At 34.6% G+C, this 16,871-nt stretch overlaps 1 protein-coding gene across 1 annotated transcript in view; it reads left to right on the top strand.

Annotated features, from left to right (window-relative positions):
- Positions 1-16,871, top strand: part of LOC127868843 (uncharacterized) — a 48,587-nt gene that overhangs the window by 17,873 nt on the left and 13,843 nt on the right. The window contains exons 26-56 of the mRNA XM_052410929.1: positions 64-214; positions 333-469; positions 583-730; positions 950-1,113; positions 1,234-1,384; positions 1,673-1,827; positions 2,240-2,387; positions 2,543-2,709; positions 2,820-2,982; positions 3,106-3,278; positions 3,686-3,836; positions 4,125-4,291; positions 4,709-4,859; positions 6,356-6,537; positions 6,799-6,949; positions 7,189-7,361; positions 7,468-7,624; positions 7,785-7,954; positions 8,237-8,450; positions 8,855-9,018; positions 9,198-9,407; positions 10,131-10,292; positions 10,457-10,471; positions 13,259-13,503; positions 13,685-13,931; positions 14,662-14,858; positions 15,052-15,140; positions 15,423-15,492; positions 15,787-15,972; positions 16,119-16,598; positions 16,715-16,852. Of these exons, the coding sequence (XP_052266889.1) occupies positions 64-214; positions 333-469; positions 583-730; positions 950-1,113; positions 1,234-1,384; positions 1,673-1,827; positions 2,240-2,387; positions 2,543-2,709; positions 2,820-2,982; positions 3,106-3,278; positions 3,686-3,836; positions 4,125-4,291; positions 4,709-4,859; positions 6,356-6,537; positions 6,799-6,949; positions 7,189-7,361; positions 7,468-7,624; positions 7,785-7,954; positions 8,237-8,450; positions 8,855-9,018; positions 9,198-9,407; positions 10,131-10,292; positions 10,457-10,471; positions 13,259-13,503; positions 13,685-13,931; positions 14,662-14,858; positions 15,052-15,140; positions 15,423-15,492; positions 15,787-15,972; positions 16,119-16,598; positions 16,715-16,852 (5,276 nt within the window). The remainder of the gene's footprint in view (positions 1-63; positions 215-332; positions 470-582; positions 731-949; positions 1,114-1,233; positions 1,385-1,672; positions 1,828-2,239; positions 2,388-2,542; positions 2,710-2,819; positions 2,983-3,105; positions 3,279-3,685; positions 3,837-4,124; positions 4,292-4,708; positions 4,860-6,355; positions 6,538-6,798; positions 6,950-7,188; positions 7,362-7,467; positions 7,625-7,784; positions 7,955-8,236; positions 8,451-8,854; positions 9,019-9,197; positions 9,408-10,130; positions 10,293-10,456; positions 10,472-13,258; positions 13,504-13,684; positions 13,932-14,661; positions 14,859-15,051; positions 15,141-15,422; positions 15,493-15,786; positions 15,973-16,118; positions 16,599-16,714; positions 16,853-16,871) is intronic.

Genomic DNA, 16,871 nt, shown 5'->3' with positions numbered 1-16,871 from the left:
ATGAGGCACCCACCACAATAGCTAACCACGAGCACTTTGTTTATTGTTTGTTTTTATTTATAGACACACCTGTCCGTCTTGAAGACTCCGTCAGTATGCATTCTGGAACTGTGAAGATGTACATAAACAGTACATGGTCGAATGTGTGTTTTGACGATAACCAAAATAAAGAACATGCAAAAATATTCTGTAAAATGCTGGGATACAATTATGGGTACATACTACTCATTATGTTTTCAATATTTTAAAACATTGAAATAAAAAACAAGTTATTTTGTTCTGACAACAGATGTGAAGATTGAATTCTAATACTGTTCATGTGTATTTCACAGACAAGCACAAGCCAGCAACGTGACCACAAACAAAAACTCCAGTCTTCAACTCACTTGCAGCGGTGACGAAGATGATGTTGCGAAATGTGGACGGATTGCAGATGAAGCTTGTGACTCAGTTCTCGTTATTTCTTGCGGTATGTTATCAATCTGGCTTCTTGGGTTATAACATTTATCTCTTCATCTTCATGTTACTTACTAATTCAATTTTAATGAAAGAGGAATGTAATGCTATTCATTTTATCTTAAGCATCTCTGATGGAACTACATAATGGAAGGACCAAGTACATGGGACAACTGAGAGTGCGAGTTGGAGATTACATAACAAATGTAGGATCAATACAAAACGAAAAAACTGTTGGGACTTTATGCAGACTTCTAGGATTTAACTTAACAAGGTTAGTATTTCATGTCGAATGTTTATTTAAAATTCCATTTTCTCGGTGGGTCCCTACCGTATTTGTTATAAGGCAACGGACGGGTACTGGTATTTCACGTGCCTTAAAGATAACATTACCCCCAAGAAGAAAAAAAAGTGAACCATATACAGTGTTATACATCAGAGTTATGTCCATCTAAAAATGCAAAAAGACTTTGTTTACTTTTGTTTATTACAGAAATTATCAACTGCCTTCGGTTGAGTTCCTTCGTCAGAAAATTGCAAACTCAGAGAAAAAAATTAGCACATTAAGCTGTGGTGGCAATGAAACTGATATTGTAGAATGCTTGAATAGCACAGTGAATTTCACGTCATCAACACAAGATATCGGGATCAATTGTCGTAAGTTTTATTTCTAATTTAAACACAATGTCATATACGATTGAATACAGTAAGCGCATTACTGCAATTTAAACATTGTATTTGATAAATATACGATACTAGTATATTTGTTTTATACAGAAACATCAATTCGACTAAATAACGGGCAAAGTTACTTGGCTGGCAAACTCGAAATAAGCATTAACAAAACATGGGTGCCAGTTTGTTCATACGGATTCCAATTAAATGACGCATACGTAGTATGTCGAATGCTCGGACATGTACATGCAAGGTAAACAAGTTATTTACTTTTGGTTTAAACTATTTGGTAGTTTTGAATCGCAATCATTCAATCCTTTGCATTCAAGTCGGTGACCTCAGTGTTATTCACTTGCGTATGTTTTTGCGTGGTTTTAAGCTGTATTCTGTTGTTGTGCTGCCCCAGGCTGTTTTGTTTCTTGCCACACAGATAGGACGTTGTGCTTTTAAAAAGGTTTCCCTCTTGTGTGTGATGACAATATGTATATTTTAAGTTGGTGATCTTTGTTGCCGTTTATTGTATCACTTTCACGTCGATAAGGAATGGAACTTATACACTGGAACCATACAACGGTACGTCAATCTATGGCGGCTTATCATGCGATGGAGGAGAAGACGATGTTTCACAATGTGCTGGGTACAAGGAGCAGAACGTATCAACATGCGATTATGGCTATGTGATAAACATTAACTGCCGTACGAAACCTTGTTAATTTAATTTAAGACGCTTGCGCGTTGAATTGTTAAACGTTTAGAACACACAACTGCAAAATGTTTTATCCTTTGAACATTTTTTGAAGTACGAAATATGAATAAAAAGTAAGCCGTCTTCAGCAATTTAATTAGTTTTATTTCATATTTCATATAAATGAGCAATGCCAAAGTCTTAACATTCAATGGTTTTGATACAAACAATTACATAACACAACTATTTTATACAAATGGTGGAATTCCAAAATTATAGGATTACTACGATTAAAATTCATAATTTAAATACAATAATCGGCGGCGCTTTTAACAAGTTCTTTATTCATTCTAATAGGTAAAAAGCATAGTTTAGTTACATTATTTCATCAATGAGCTTACATATTTGACTATGGGTTTTAAGAGACTATGGTTCGACTTTCGGATGGACCCTCAGCAACTAAAGGTCGGGTGGAAGTGTTCTACAATGGAACGTGGGGGCCCGTCTGTGGATATCCAATTGACAGAAAGGAGGCGAATATTATATGTCGATCTGCAGGATATAAATACGCGTACGTAAAAATAATACTGCTATCTATTTTTCTTGTATGGTATTCGATTGCTCGATCTTACTTCAATGTCTTCAATCTTGAGCACACATATGCCCAGTATTTGCTGCACAAAATGCCATGTAGTAAAACGATTTCAATATTGATTGAAATTGTAGGTATGGTCTTCAAAATACCGGAATGACACTCAGAAACAAAACATTTAGCAACTTCATGATATCTGGCCTTTCCTGTATTGGAAATGAATTGTCCATCACAGAATGCAATTCGCAACCATGGTTGAATAGCTCATGCAGTTATTCAGTACCACTGGAACTGGAATGCAGTATGTATGAAATCGTATGCTTAAACACATTTACTTTTACTTTAATAAAGAAACCTCCAAACAGAAGTATAAGCTACATATATTGATATCGCTCAATCACTATCTTGCAGAGACATACGTATCCCTTCAATATGGTGTTAGCAAATACTATGGACGGGTTGAATTGAGATTACAAGAGATGTATCAAGGCACATATGGTTCCTTGTGTGGATCTGGCTTTAGTTCGAATGACGCAGACGTTATTTGTAAAATTGTTGGGGCTCCAACTTACGGGTAAGTTTTTATAAAACTCTGATAATTAGAAACTTCGCTTAACTTGAATAAAATTCGCACGCTGAAAGTGCGATTATCAATATCAAGAAAGTAATCTAGACACCGTTTATTTTCAAAATATAGAAATGCGACTGTATATACAAATAACGTATTTGGAAGCCCCTCCTACAACTTTGTTATCGAACAACTGAACTGTTCTGGCAAAGAAAACGATCTCCAAGAATGTCAGTCCAAGCCTTGGTCAGGAACGTCGCATATGTGCAACTCCAGTAACACGGCTGTGGCGATTAACTGCAGTAAGTGTTATTAATAATAAATTAATGGTGTTATAAACTTTGTTAAAATTCAAGACGATATCATATACACCATTTATACAATTTATGAAGTTTAATAATATATTTGTTATATTTTCTGTTTTCTCATTGTTTATATCTTGAATTTTGCTTTTACTCAATTTTGCAGGTCCTTTCTAAACACAATGCTCAACATATTCTTATAAAAAAGTATAATTTACTAGTCAATCATTAAAATTCTGACGAGATATAAACTGACGTTTGTATTATCTATTGCCATTTTAAATTTTACCTTTTAACGGGTCTTTATGATGATTCATTTTAATCTCACAATACACATAAACAACTACTAAAATATGATCACATTTTTTAAAATGTGTCATTTAGTAACAGAACCTTTATATTGCCAGGACCCAATACACCGACGCGGCTACAAGGAATTGATCCCTCGAATGGAGTGGTTGAAGTATTTTTTGATGCTGCATGGTATACCATGTGTGGCTACAATTTTGACTTTAAGGAAGCCGCTGTAGTTTGCAACAAACTGGGATATAAAATAGGGTAAAGGGAAACATGATAAGTTCATTTGCATTATTATTTCTGATACTGTATGCAATTTCTTAAGGGTAATGAAAAATAACCATATCTAAGAACTGCTTAATAGTAAACAATGAAATGTAATCAGTAGGGAATCACATTACATAACCTCTTACAATACAATTAGCATAATCTAAAAGTAAAACACCTTAATATTAACATACGCATGCCATTAAAATAAGCGTTGGTCACCGCAATATTGCGAAAATAAGCATATTTTAAGGGTATTTAAATACTAATAAATGATTGTAGGAAGCCTGACCCTAAGTATGATTATAGCTATGCACTTGTGCGTGGCATGAGCTGCAATGGCGATGAAAAAGACATTTCCCAGTGCCAGTTCTCATCGCAGTGGTCCACAGGATATTGCCCCGACGCATCTTCTCAATTTTCCCAAAAAGCAGGAGTTACTTGTAGCGGTACAAATTTGGTTGATCACCCACAAATTATTAAGACATGTTTGTGTGCTCATCTTTGTACCACGTACTTAAAATACGAATGTTGTATCGAAGTGTGGCAACATGATGTCAATATCATAATCCTTGTTCAAAAGTCTAATAACAACGAGTTAATTAAAATTGAAAATTTAAATTGTCTTAACATTGGTAGCACAGGCAAATACGAGTACAAGGAAACATCTTTTGAGTATTTTAAAGGATTGTCTTAACCTCATTATCAACGCAATTATAGGAGTAACTTAAAGCCAAGCGACACCTTTGGTTATTTTTTCTTGCAAACATAAATTTGCAAACAAATGCTTACATTTTTGAAAAAAGAATTTTGTTTAAATCCCATAAATAAATTTGAATAAAACAACTGTGATTAAACAATTTCAGACAACCGTGTTAGGCTTGTCAGCAACGTTAACAATTACCAGGGTAGAGTTGAGTTCCAGTATTTTGGAGTTTGGGGAACTGTCTGTAATGCAAACTTTAGTCAAAACGATGCACGTGTCATATGCAAACTGGCTGGGTATGAAACTTTGAGGTACGTTATTTGAACCTTCTAAAAACCATAGAAGGACTTAGCAATATTATAATGATATGCAATGTGGAAACAAAGAGTTAGTAGAGACCTTCACTAATTAATATGAACAACTCAAGACACACCAGGGTGGCGTTCGCGCGGCACTCCAACGGCTTAAGCAAGACAAGAAGAGCGACGTGTGACTGCCGTGTCATCGCATTTGAATAGTTTTCGCGAAAATCATTTTGATCAAAAACATAACACGTATGGCATGCCACTGGTGCATGAATAGATGACCTTCTCGTCCTTGCTATGCCTCGATTTTCCTATCATGATGTTGACACGTCGAAAGCAAACAAGCAATGATTACGTTACAATGTTTAAAATACACAGTTCATTTAACCTTCTTAAATTCCAAATGCGTTATGTGCACGCCGTAACCAAACCGCATTGAACGCTGTGTGAACCATATGATAAGAACGCGATAAGTGTGAAGTATGGAGTAATTATGTCGCAACGACACTATGTGAGCGCTACAAAATGTTTATTTTATAATTTTCGCTACAGAATATTGATTTTATCATTTTACGCATTTTTTCACATCGATCACATGGCGGTTTGACAGATTTTAATTACACCTTGCAAGCGCTGTGGCAACGTATGACTGGCCCTTAAATATAGCTCAAAAATAGAATGTTTAACAGTATACGGGATCGTGATGATACTCATATTGACGTGTACTAAAGATTGCGTCGTTTGTTTTGCACGATATGAAGAAGTTTATAGTATGTAGATTGAAGCCCCATAAACACTTAAAATCAACAAATATTTCATAAAATATTTCGTAAAATAAAGTTCACACATAAAAAAAGTTGTGTTCCTTATAGCAATAGCCAAACGTGTAACGCTAGATGTGGTCTGGTAACATAGATTTAACAATATACAAAATGCTCGTTTTTATTTTACAACATCCGAACATTATCGAGTGAACGCGAGATTGGCTTCGGGCAGCGTCGGTAGCACGACGTACGTCATGAATAATAATTATGTTAATTATAAGCGCAGCTCACGCAAGGTCGTCCTGCTATTAGTGATTCAAAAATAAAATGAAAATAAAAGATAGCGTTCACAAATGAAAGTGCATACGAGGTAATACATAACATTGCGTATGGATCTTTTATTTTTTTCTTTAATTTGAAGCGCACTTGACTGTGCTTTCTATTAGGTCCGCGCGTTTACTTTATTTATCGACATATTTTAAGAAATATTCGTTGACTTTGATTGTTTATGGGGCTTTAAAACAATTATTTCAAATCTATGAATTGTTTGAAGTCTTGTCATCCTACTATGTTAATCGAACACTTAATTTAAAGTTGTTACTTTTGTGTGTTAGATGAACACCAACGTGGTGTGTTCAAAACAAAATACAGCTTATGCATTACTCTTTGGAAAATATGTTTAAACTTTCATATTGATTTTTTATGAATTAATCGAAAACGAAACTATTTGGGTTGCAGTTACATCACAATACATACAAATGTAAGCAAGTACGGACAAGGGTCAGGTAACCTTATTGTTGAGGACTTGAAGTGCAACGGAACAGAGACGGACATTGATGAATGTGCCTCGTACCCATGGAAGGAAAATTCTGCAAAACAACCATGTAACTCGCATTACTATGATGTCGGCGTTAATTGTAGTAAGTACTAATGGCGGGTAAATATACACATCGGTGACCTCGGTTTTTCGATGTTTGTGTATCTGTTACATATCTCTCTTGCTATGCAATATAAATATTTGTTCAACAATCAACACAATGATAATGAAAATAAGCCCTGTTTGATGTTAACACCTTTATTTGATATAGCTGAAGAACAACGTTAATCGTATAAACCCGTAATTTATAAATACGGGTTAAAATATTTTGAACATGTATCAATACATGCGTTTCTCTTCACAGGACCTGTAACACCAATGCGCTTTGTGGGTGGAAGTAACTATTCTGGGAGAGTTGAAATCGAGTACAAAGGAGTGTGGGGCACGATCTGCGACAACTACTTCGATGAAAACGACGCTAAAGTGATATGCAGAATGAAAGGACTCAATACAAAGTAACTTATTCTTACATAAGATGTGTCAACTTATAGTATTTGAAACGGCTGTTTTGCAACGCAATTTGTTTGTATGAAATAATTTCAAAAATGCATAATTTTGTTCTGAAGACCATGTATAATCAGAGAAAAAACTGAATATGTTGTCCATTTAAAGAAAACGCCGAATCCAAACAAAATGTAAAAAAACGAGTGTACCGTTTGCTGTGGTTGTCTTAATATGTCTTGTTTTTGTTTAGGAGCTTAGCGATACGAACGAACGGCTTTTACGGGATTGGGAATGGTAGTATTTTGTTATCAAGCCTTAACTGCCGTGGCGACGAGCCTGACATCTCCGAGTGTAGTATTGGTTACCAATGGGGCAGTAATTATTTCTATTGTACCCATAACAACGAGGTAGCGGTGCAGTGTAGTACGTTTGTTTTTTATTACTGTTTAACATATGACATGTTATATTAATGAAAGCGTCGAGATGCACTTTATAATTATTTTCATATATTTCTTATTGTTGTTTATAGACACACCTGTTCGAGTTCGGGAAGGCCTGACATTCTATTCAGGTATAGTTGAGGTTTATATTAACAGCGGTTGGAAGCGTGTATGCAAAGACAATTTCACAATGGACGATGCGATTGCGATTTGTAATCAGGCAGGAAAGAGAGACAACTACCATGGGCAAGTACCATAAAATTAAAAAACAATTATCAAAATTGCTTTCAGAATAAAGCGTCTTAAAAAAATAACATGTTTCCTGTATCTATATACGACTTTGGTCGTGATATATACAACAACATGTATATAGACTTATAATGACGATATAATTTTTATATTGCAGAAATGTCTCAATTCACAATCAAGATTTCGCAAATATTACTGCTGAACATACGACTCTTGGTGGCTTCGGTTGTCTTGGCGACGAAGCTGATTTATACGAATGTGGATCCGGACAGTGGGTTGAGTCAGCACATTATTGTCCTAGTGGAGAAAACGTAGCGCTTAATTGCCGTGAGTAGTCAACACGTGTACATGTTGTTTACTTGCAGATTCTAGAAGTTAATTTATTCAGCTGTTTTCTAGCGTTTGTTTTTATCGTCCTGCATAACGAGAACGTATGTTTTAAATACATTGAACACTCATGAAAAAGTTTACTTAGCAAAAATAGTTAATCCATGGGGTAGAATTTACATCAGCATTGATAATATAAACGAATATAAACCGGTCGTTTACAATATTGGCATTTTCGTTGCGTTCATTTTGCATTTCTGACTTTGTTATGTATATAATCAGGTGCTCAAACTCCTGTAAGATTAATGGATGGCCTGCATGAGGCAGGAGGCAGTGGACTACATAAGCCTGTACAAGGAAGGGTAGAAATCCAGTATAGGAGGTTTGACCAGAGTTTACAAAAGTACCGTGATGATCATTGGGGCACAATTTGTGATGATCAGTTTGGAGATGAAGATGCCTTGGTGTTGTGCTCTATGATGGGATACTCTGTTGGGTACGGACTCTTCTTTACTATTATAAATACCATATCCATATTTCACAATAATTAATCTACACATTTGATAAACTTCTATGTGAGCAAGTCGTATGCATAAAATATGTTATAATACTTCTTGTCCACATAAATACTCGTTTTAGCTACACACAAATGTTTATACTTTAAAATGGGAGATTATTGATGTCGCATAATTAACAAAATATTTACACAATGAAAATGCATAACACAAATAAATGAATGAACAATATATATAGTAAATTGTCAAACTTTAAAAATAGATTGACACAATAAAACTAGTTTTTCAAGAATCGGATTTAACCGATAGTTTAGATGCCATCAACTCCTCTCTATATATTTCACTGCGTGTCATGGACAGTAATTCACTACATACCATCTTACAGTAAGGTATACCGACCCGAGGCAGAATATCCCATGTTTGGCAATGAGACAATTATACTGGACGACCTGCAATGTCTCGGAGTTGAAGGAGATGTGTCCGAGTGTAAAGCACGAGAGTGGGGCACCCATGACTGCGTACACGACGAAGACGTAGCCATTTATTGTAGTGCGTATATACTTTGTCACGTAAAAATCTACAAATTATTACTGTCAGTCCTCATACAAAACAATCATATGCAAATTCATGTGTCGCTAAGAACTACTTTTTATTTATTGCTGTAGTCCCCTTTTTCCAATAGGTGATGTTTACAATACCTGATGTTTATAATATATTTTTTTATTCAGACTACCAAGACAACATTGATCCCTGCGACAAAGAGAACTACAAGAGACTCCCTAGCCTGGAAATGAGACTGGTCAATTTCAAAACAAAGTCAAATCCCATTAATGACAACAAACTTTCCTTGGGCTGGTACAATGTTGGCAACAACACTTTGCCAGATCAAGCACCTCCGATGAACAGATGTGCTACAATTTTCCCGGTGTATAGCAACGGTATTTTTTTAATTTTCTTTTTTGTTTTATGATCAAAGTTTAACGGTCGTAAACGCTTACAACACAAATTTGTGTCCTTAATTTCATACTTATTAAATAAGCAAAATAATCGTTGTTGTAAAATATTGATATAACTTTATGAATTGTATGTACCCGTTAGTAATGATTACTTAAGAATACATACTTTCATCGGCATCCACGTTGTGCAAAAAGACGAGGGAAAAAACTACAGGCAAGAGAAAAATAAAATATTTCAACTACTTCTATTAGCCGGTATACACATATATGAATTATAACACGGCGTAAGAATTTAAAACGGCCCAACACATATTTGTAGTATAATATCCCTTATCGCGCGTGCGCTAATCTACATTACGTTACTAGGGCTCCGGTGACCCTAGCTTAATTGTGGAGGTCGGCTTTTCAATATATTAAAGATGTGTTACTCGCTTATCGTCACGTAGACGAAGAAAATAATAGGAATTGTAAACCTACTTTAAAATAAATGCAGACAGAATTCCTGAATACATTGTACATATATTTATTTAATAAGTTAGACTAAGAATGTTATTCTTATATTAAAGAAATTGTGCTCTTGCTTTAATTTGGTTTAACAGCAGAATTCTTGACTTCGTAACTAATTAGTTCCATTGTTCTGTTCGTAAACTTGCTTTCCACTATAACGAAGTGCATACATACTTTTTATGTTTGAAACAAAATCAGATCCCAACGCGGTACCCAAACTAGAAGATAAAATCAAGTCTTTCAAGGCAGAACAGTCGGGAAATTCCAGCATAACATATGACTTACAAGCAAAGAACTGCGGAGGTTATTATGTATATCGACTAGGTCCAACCGTAACAAAAGACAGTGCCTATTGTTTTGGTAATATGTTTATAACACAAATGTTTTTGTTGAATACATGATTTTGATGAACTTTTGTTCTGCGCGGACTTGCTATTGCTGCTTAAATCCTTCTTTTGCGCATATGTTAATTTTTAGTAGTATGTTTTTTTTTCACAACTGATGTAAATTTTGATGCTTTTCAGGTATTGGCTCGGAAAGTAAGTGCTTATTGTTTAACTTTCTACGTTTTTGAAGACTATTTCGTTTCTCTGGATACAGAAACCATATCCAATCATTTTTATACTTTGACTTTACAATCCTTGTATCAAATTTGCTTACAATGAGTCTTATTTAGGGCAAAAGATAAAATCCAAAACATGTTCACATCATTTATTGATTAATGTATACAGTAATTCAATAGAACTGGACATCAGATATTAGGACGGCCCAACACTTAAATATTTGTAGTACAAAAATAACGTTATATAACTTCATAGTTATTTTTTGAAAGTGTTTATGTCACTTTACTTTAATGTTCATGCAGGGTCCTGCTCCTAACAACATTATATAATTCTAGTAGAAACCCAATAAGATTTTCCTAAACAGTAAAGAAATATTGCAGTATTTTAACTAAATTCAATCTTTACCTTAACAATCGTTTGTTATGCAATCGCATTACTCACGCATTGAAGTAGAAAGACGTTGATGATTAAAACTTATAATTGAAAACATGTGAATTTTAAAAATTATATTTCGAATAGCTCTTTATGGCTGTCGGTTATTCGAAAAGCAATTGAAACAAAATCCGATGAAATGAAACACAAACTAATGTACATGTTTCAAAAATATCGCAGATAATTTCTTATGTAGCAAAAACTAATTGAACATTACCAATTTACTAAATTTCGTTCTTGTTCAGTAAAGAAACGACTTAAAGAGGTTGAATTACCATAACCAAGTCACTGGCTAGATAAAATTATTTCAATGGTTACTAGGTTTTTTGATAACTTATGTCAATGTTAACAAAATCCCAACCGTTATAGCAATGTGGGTTTTATAATAAGACGTCTGTACCAGCTGATTAAATCGCTTAGTTAGAACGGAAAACGTATGGAAAAAGGTGGAAAGAAAAGATATATTGATTCGCAGCTGGCATATAAACACGTGTTAGCTTACTGAACTCTACAGTTTTCGCGCCTATATGTGAAAATATCCTTCTCTTTGTTTGTTATACAAGCCATTTATAAATTGCTCACATGGTTTGGTGCATTCATTATACATTTCTGACTACGTCAAAAGATTAACGTTTTGGATGCGTTTATTTAGATATTGAGCTTTTGTCAAAATTTCACTGCCAAAACACTGTTTGCTGGGGGTGCCTGCATTAAGGCGAATGTAATATTCTGAGAAAATGCATGATTTATCTTCCCCCCCCCCAAAATTTCGAAAACAAAATCATATTTCTCTTTAAATATATACTAAGTTTTCTCAATCGTATAAAATGATTATGCAAGAAAACAGCCTTGAAAATTCACCGTTTTATAAGGGGAACCTATTGGAATCGGAATTGGAATAAATTAACTGTAACAAAAATTAGTTGGCGCCTCTTTAGAGTCCACTTTTGTATACCATCATCACATAGCTGCGTTATTTTATAGATTGCTTTCTTTAGCGGCTAAACATAATGATTAATATCACAATATATAAGTTTCCTATGATTTTTTATGAGCTACATGATTTTTTCGGTTACAGTAGTGAAAGAAAAATACGCTCTCACTGCAAATACGATCGTGTTTTAAAGCCAGATATAGAGACGTTGTTTTTCATTATCACAAAATATGCGTTTCCTTCAATATAACATTCGTTCAAATAAACATTAAGAAATATTTGTTTTTACAGAGTTCCTTTTTGCTTCAGGTATAAAAACCATTTAACAAACATGCCTTTTGTGAATATTTTATGTATCCTATGCGAATTCAAACATTTCGTGCATTTCATTTAGTGCTACGTTGAGATTTACACGAGAGTGCGTTTATAAAGGTATTGGGCTTTTGTAGGAATTTAATTTTCCAAACCCTGTTTTCTGATGATCCCTTCATTTCGGCGATGGTATTTTCTTTAACTATGCTTTACATATATTTTTCAAATTTTCGAAGTATGACATATTCGTCTTTCAATAAATACCCTGTGTACGCAGTCTGACGTAAAGCAAAGTTAACAAACGGATTGAAAGTTCTCCGTTTCATAATGGTACCCATGTCCCACTTTTAAGAAAACCAGTACTGGATTTTCTGGGTCAACTTGTATAGAAAAAAATAATGTTAAAGTATTATTTTATTGACTGCATTTTTGTGGTAAACGCGGGATAGATATCAGCACAGTTTTTGTCTGCGATTTTAAAGCGATACATTATTTTGCGAGTACAAAAGCTTACAACAATAGATACAATACGAAAACCCGCTTTCGGGCTCTGACTGCACATACAATCATTGTAAGAAAACTTTTGCCCGTTTTAAACTTTACCGATTTAAATATCATTAAAACAATTCTGAATGAGCTTTTAATATTGTTGCTTAAAATTATTCACAAGCGCATCTAAATTCGCGCTCCCTTCGGCATTGAAGTACAAAAATACAAGCCAGACTATCGTGTATCGTGTTGAATTTTTTGTGATGCATTTCTTTATTATCGGATCAACCTAAAATTTTGCGTGTGTTAGAAAAAGAATAGCAAAAATGAAGATAGGGCTTTGTAGTGCAAATAGGTAAGTAATTATGTAGATGCGTGTTTCTATGGTCTCAAATTATTGAGCTACCTTTAAGACTACATTAAACTAAAGATAAAGATATTTATCCAAAGTCAAAATTAGTGTCTATTTCTATAGATTTATTTTCTTCTTAGTTCACACCTTATATTTATTCAAGGCAAATGCTAATACAACATGTTCAAACAAAGATAATGTTATTTTGACACTGATTTAAATTTGCCTTATTTTCTTAAACTAGTTCCTCCTCCGTCGTTTGTTGCGAACGAGGTTGGTGTTGTTAAAGACAACAATAAAACATCAATCTGGTTTAAATGCAAGTTTGACCCGGACCAATCCGAAAATCTCTACTACCAAGTAGAGTGGCACATCATAGGAAATTCAGAGCACGTAGTCACAAAACAATACTGCAACAAGACCGACTTGTCACCGTGTTATCTGACGCACAAGGATCTAGAAGATATGAATATCGGCATGGGTACAAATGTAAGTTGAATAATATTGAATTTCCTACGCAAATGTTTTGATTTAATCAAAAATATAAAACTCTGATGCATTTGTATTTGTTTAATACATGGCATGATACGTTATAAATAGGTTATTCATTGGCATTCAAATATGACCATGTTAGAAGCACACATGTTTTAAAAGATAATATTTTGTATAGATTTCATGCGCTGTTCGTGCATTCAACGAACCCAACAGTCAGCCGGGCCAGTTATCGTTGATGTCGGACCCATTTTTTCTGGGTATCACAGTGCTAACCCCTCGCATTTCCTTGCGTCGAGGAGAGTATAAGTCTGTGGAGATGAAATTAACAGTTCCGATAGTGTGCGATAATGTGAGACCTTCCAACAACATCGCATGTGGGGTCAATATTGACTACTTCACACCAGATTATGGAACTTGCCCCAGTAAGTTTTTAACAGTTTACTGAATACTTTTGCTTTGAATCTAGAAAGTTATTAAAACTATGCAAATTCCCCCTTTGTCGTTAGATATGTATACATGTATACATAAAATGTTTTACATGTTTTAATTGATAAAAGTCATAAAATGTATGCCATGCCAACACATATGTGTTTTATAAATATCTGTAGTGAAAATCTTACACGTACAAAAATGAACTACTTCAACAAAATCTGTTATGCTGATATCTCGTTTTTGATACTTGATATATAATCTACTTTAAATTTCTTACGACATTAGTTCACCTACAGATTTCCCGCACCCGTTGAAATTGTCAACGAAGACAACTTTCTTCATAATTCTTTAAATAAATTATTTATTTATTTATTATTTGTAAAAATAGAAATTTATTTTGGGTACACATTTGATACATTATGAATAAAATATAATATTATTCACGAAGATATTATAAGCGTGTTAAACGTCGTTATGCACGCGTCTTACATTATTGTAAATTTCACTAAAATTGTTAAAGGTAATCTTGTGTATGTTTCTAATGTTATTATCTACAAAAATAGCAGTCGTGCGCGTGGCATTAAACGTGCGTCATAGTAAACGTTCATTTAATGATATTAACATATATTGACGTTTAAATTGAACCAAGCCTACCTCGTTCACATAACTTTATGATATGAAATAAAGAACTATTGATAATACGTCTTCAAAACTGTTCAGATGCTGAAGGCAACTTCCCAGGCGGATGTTCAGTGGCACTTAACGAAACGTCATTTGACAGGACGATAACTGTGAGCGTCAGTGCTGCGGAAACAGGACAGTACGGCGTTGCCGGGAAGTTCACTCTGTTCTTACAAATACCCAGAACTAGAGGAGTCGCCCTCTTTTCAGTCCCTTACAAACTGCCTGAAATAGAGGTAAACGTCACCATATTCTTTGTTCTCTCTTCATTGTACTTAATAAAATGTCCACCAAAGTACACACCTTGATCAAGTTAAATAAATATTTACTCATTGTACCAAACTATGAATATACTTTTTAATCTAAGTTCAAATATTTTCACAAGATGAACTATGCGTAGAGTACATGTGTCGACTTATTTCCGTTTAGGTTGAAGTACTTCCAGAAATGGATCGACAATGGCGTGGAAAACTATGTACAGCCCGAAATGATCCACACATGTATACATTTGATGGCAGGTTAGTGCATTTTTTATGGTCAGTAAAATACAATATTCATTTTATAAATGCTATTGCCGTAGATCAATTGTCAGCAGGAAAATTTAAACCAGAGCCGTGCTTTGTTGCATCCTAACTTTCCAAGAATGTTCTAAGATCTGTAAGCAGTGCTCTATAAAACTAATATTGTTTTTGCAAGAAATCAATTTTATATAGGCTGTTTATTGTCAAAGAATTCATGTGTATTCTGGGTGACAATGGATATAATTACGTTTGACGTATTGTTATACCGATTAATTACAGGTCGTATGAACATCACGCTGAAGAAGGAGACTACATCTTGTACAAGCACTCTGTGTATGGAAATGTCGAGGTGATGCTACTCATTATCCTTATCCATATTTGACTGTTCTATGACATAAAAAACGGAATCACTTTATTTTCCTCCCGGTTTTGTAATTAATATTTTATTTGCTTTCATTTCGTCATAATAAGAAGTACTTCACATCGTGAAAATAAATGTTACAAATGCAACAGATGGGTTTCAAACTGAATATGCATTATGAATAATACTTTTTTCAAGCACTATTTTATATTATAAGTGCGCGTTAATTATCGTTTATATTATTGTAGTTATTGATGTTATTGTTACCGATGTTTTCTACAGGTCCAGCATAGAATAGCAAATTGCACGGATGGCCAAAGTCGAGCGAAATGTAACTGTGGCGTGGCAGTAAGGGCTGGACGTGACGTCTACGTCATCAACGTGTGTAATGGATACTTCGACATTGGCTACAGGCAGTGCTGGGATAAGGCGTTAACAGTGAAAAAAGAAAACGACTATACATACACGGTAAAATTATGCTATTATATAAACGAAATAGTTTACGTTTAATTGTTATGCTTACAGTTATAATTGTTTAACTTAACAAGAGTATTACACTTGCCTTGTTTGAAAGTATCCTGTAATACTCATAATTCATTCATTTCGAATTGTAGATCTATTTGCCATACGGCACTGCAGTCAGGGCGCGGATAGACAGCGCACCGTTTATGGGTGCGCAAGGAGGCAGAGTTTTGGACATTTCCGTAAATCCGTCTATTCAAGATAGCAGTGGGAATAGTACAGGGTTATGTGGATCCCTTAATGGTAATTCGGCGGATGATTTTGACAATGAAACGCAATTTATAAACGAATGGAAAGTGCAAAGAAATGCATCCTTGTTCACCAACGATTCGTATCATAAAGATCTTGAGCCTTGGGTTTTTCCAACGTGCACATGCAAGAAAGCGACCGGAGGAAACGGCGCATATTCGTGTGACAGGAGTATCGCAGGATGTACCCGAGGGACGATTGCTGGTTACCATAGTTGCGGTGAGCTGATAGAAAGTCGTCCAGTGAGATCCACGACAAAACAATCAAGAAAACCAGTGATAAAGATACCAGTCTTGCACCAGCGATTCCATGTCCGAAATCGTGTAAGTAGCTTTTGTAATACGTTTTTGGGAGGTAAACTAATGTAAAGATAGGGAAACAATTAATGTATAACAATTAAATATGAACTTTATAACTATTTTATATTTATTGATTTCAGCGAAGCGCAGACGTAGGGACGGACGATATGGCTCGAAGTCTTTGTGAGCAGCAATTCAAAGCAATACAGGACATGTGTAATAAAATTCCAGACACACACACGAACGTGTCTTTGGAAAATTGCGTGCTGGATATAAAGGTATGTATATGAATAAAAA

The sequence above is a fragment of the Dreissena polymorpha genome, chromosome 2 (genome assembly GCF_020536995.1).
Source record: "Dreissena polymorpha isolate Duluth1 chromosome 2, UMN_Dpol_1.0, whole genome shotgun sequence".
NCBI lineage: Eukaryota > Metazoa > Mollusca > Bivalvia > Myida > Dreissenidae > Dreissena > Dreissena polymorpha.
The sequence above is the reverse complement of the archived record's forward strand: the minus strand, read 5'-3'. Positions and strand labels throughout refer to the sequence as shown.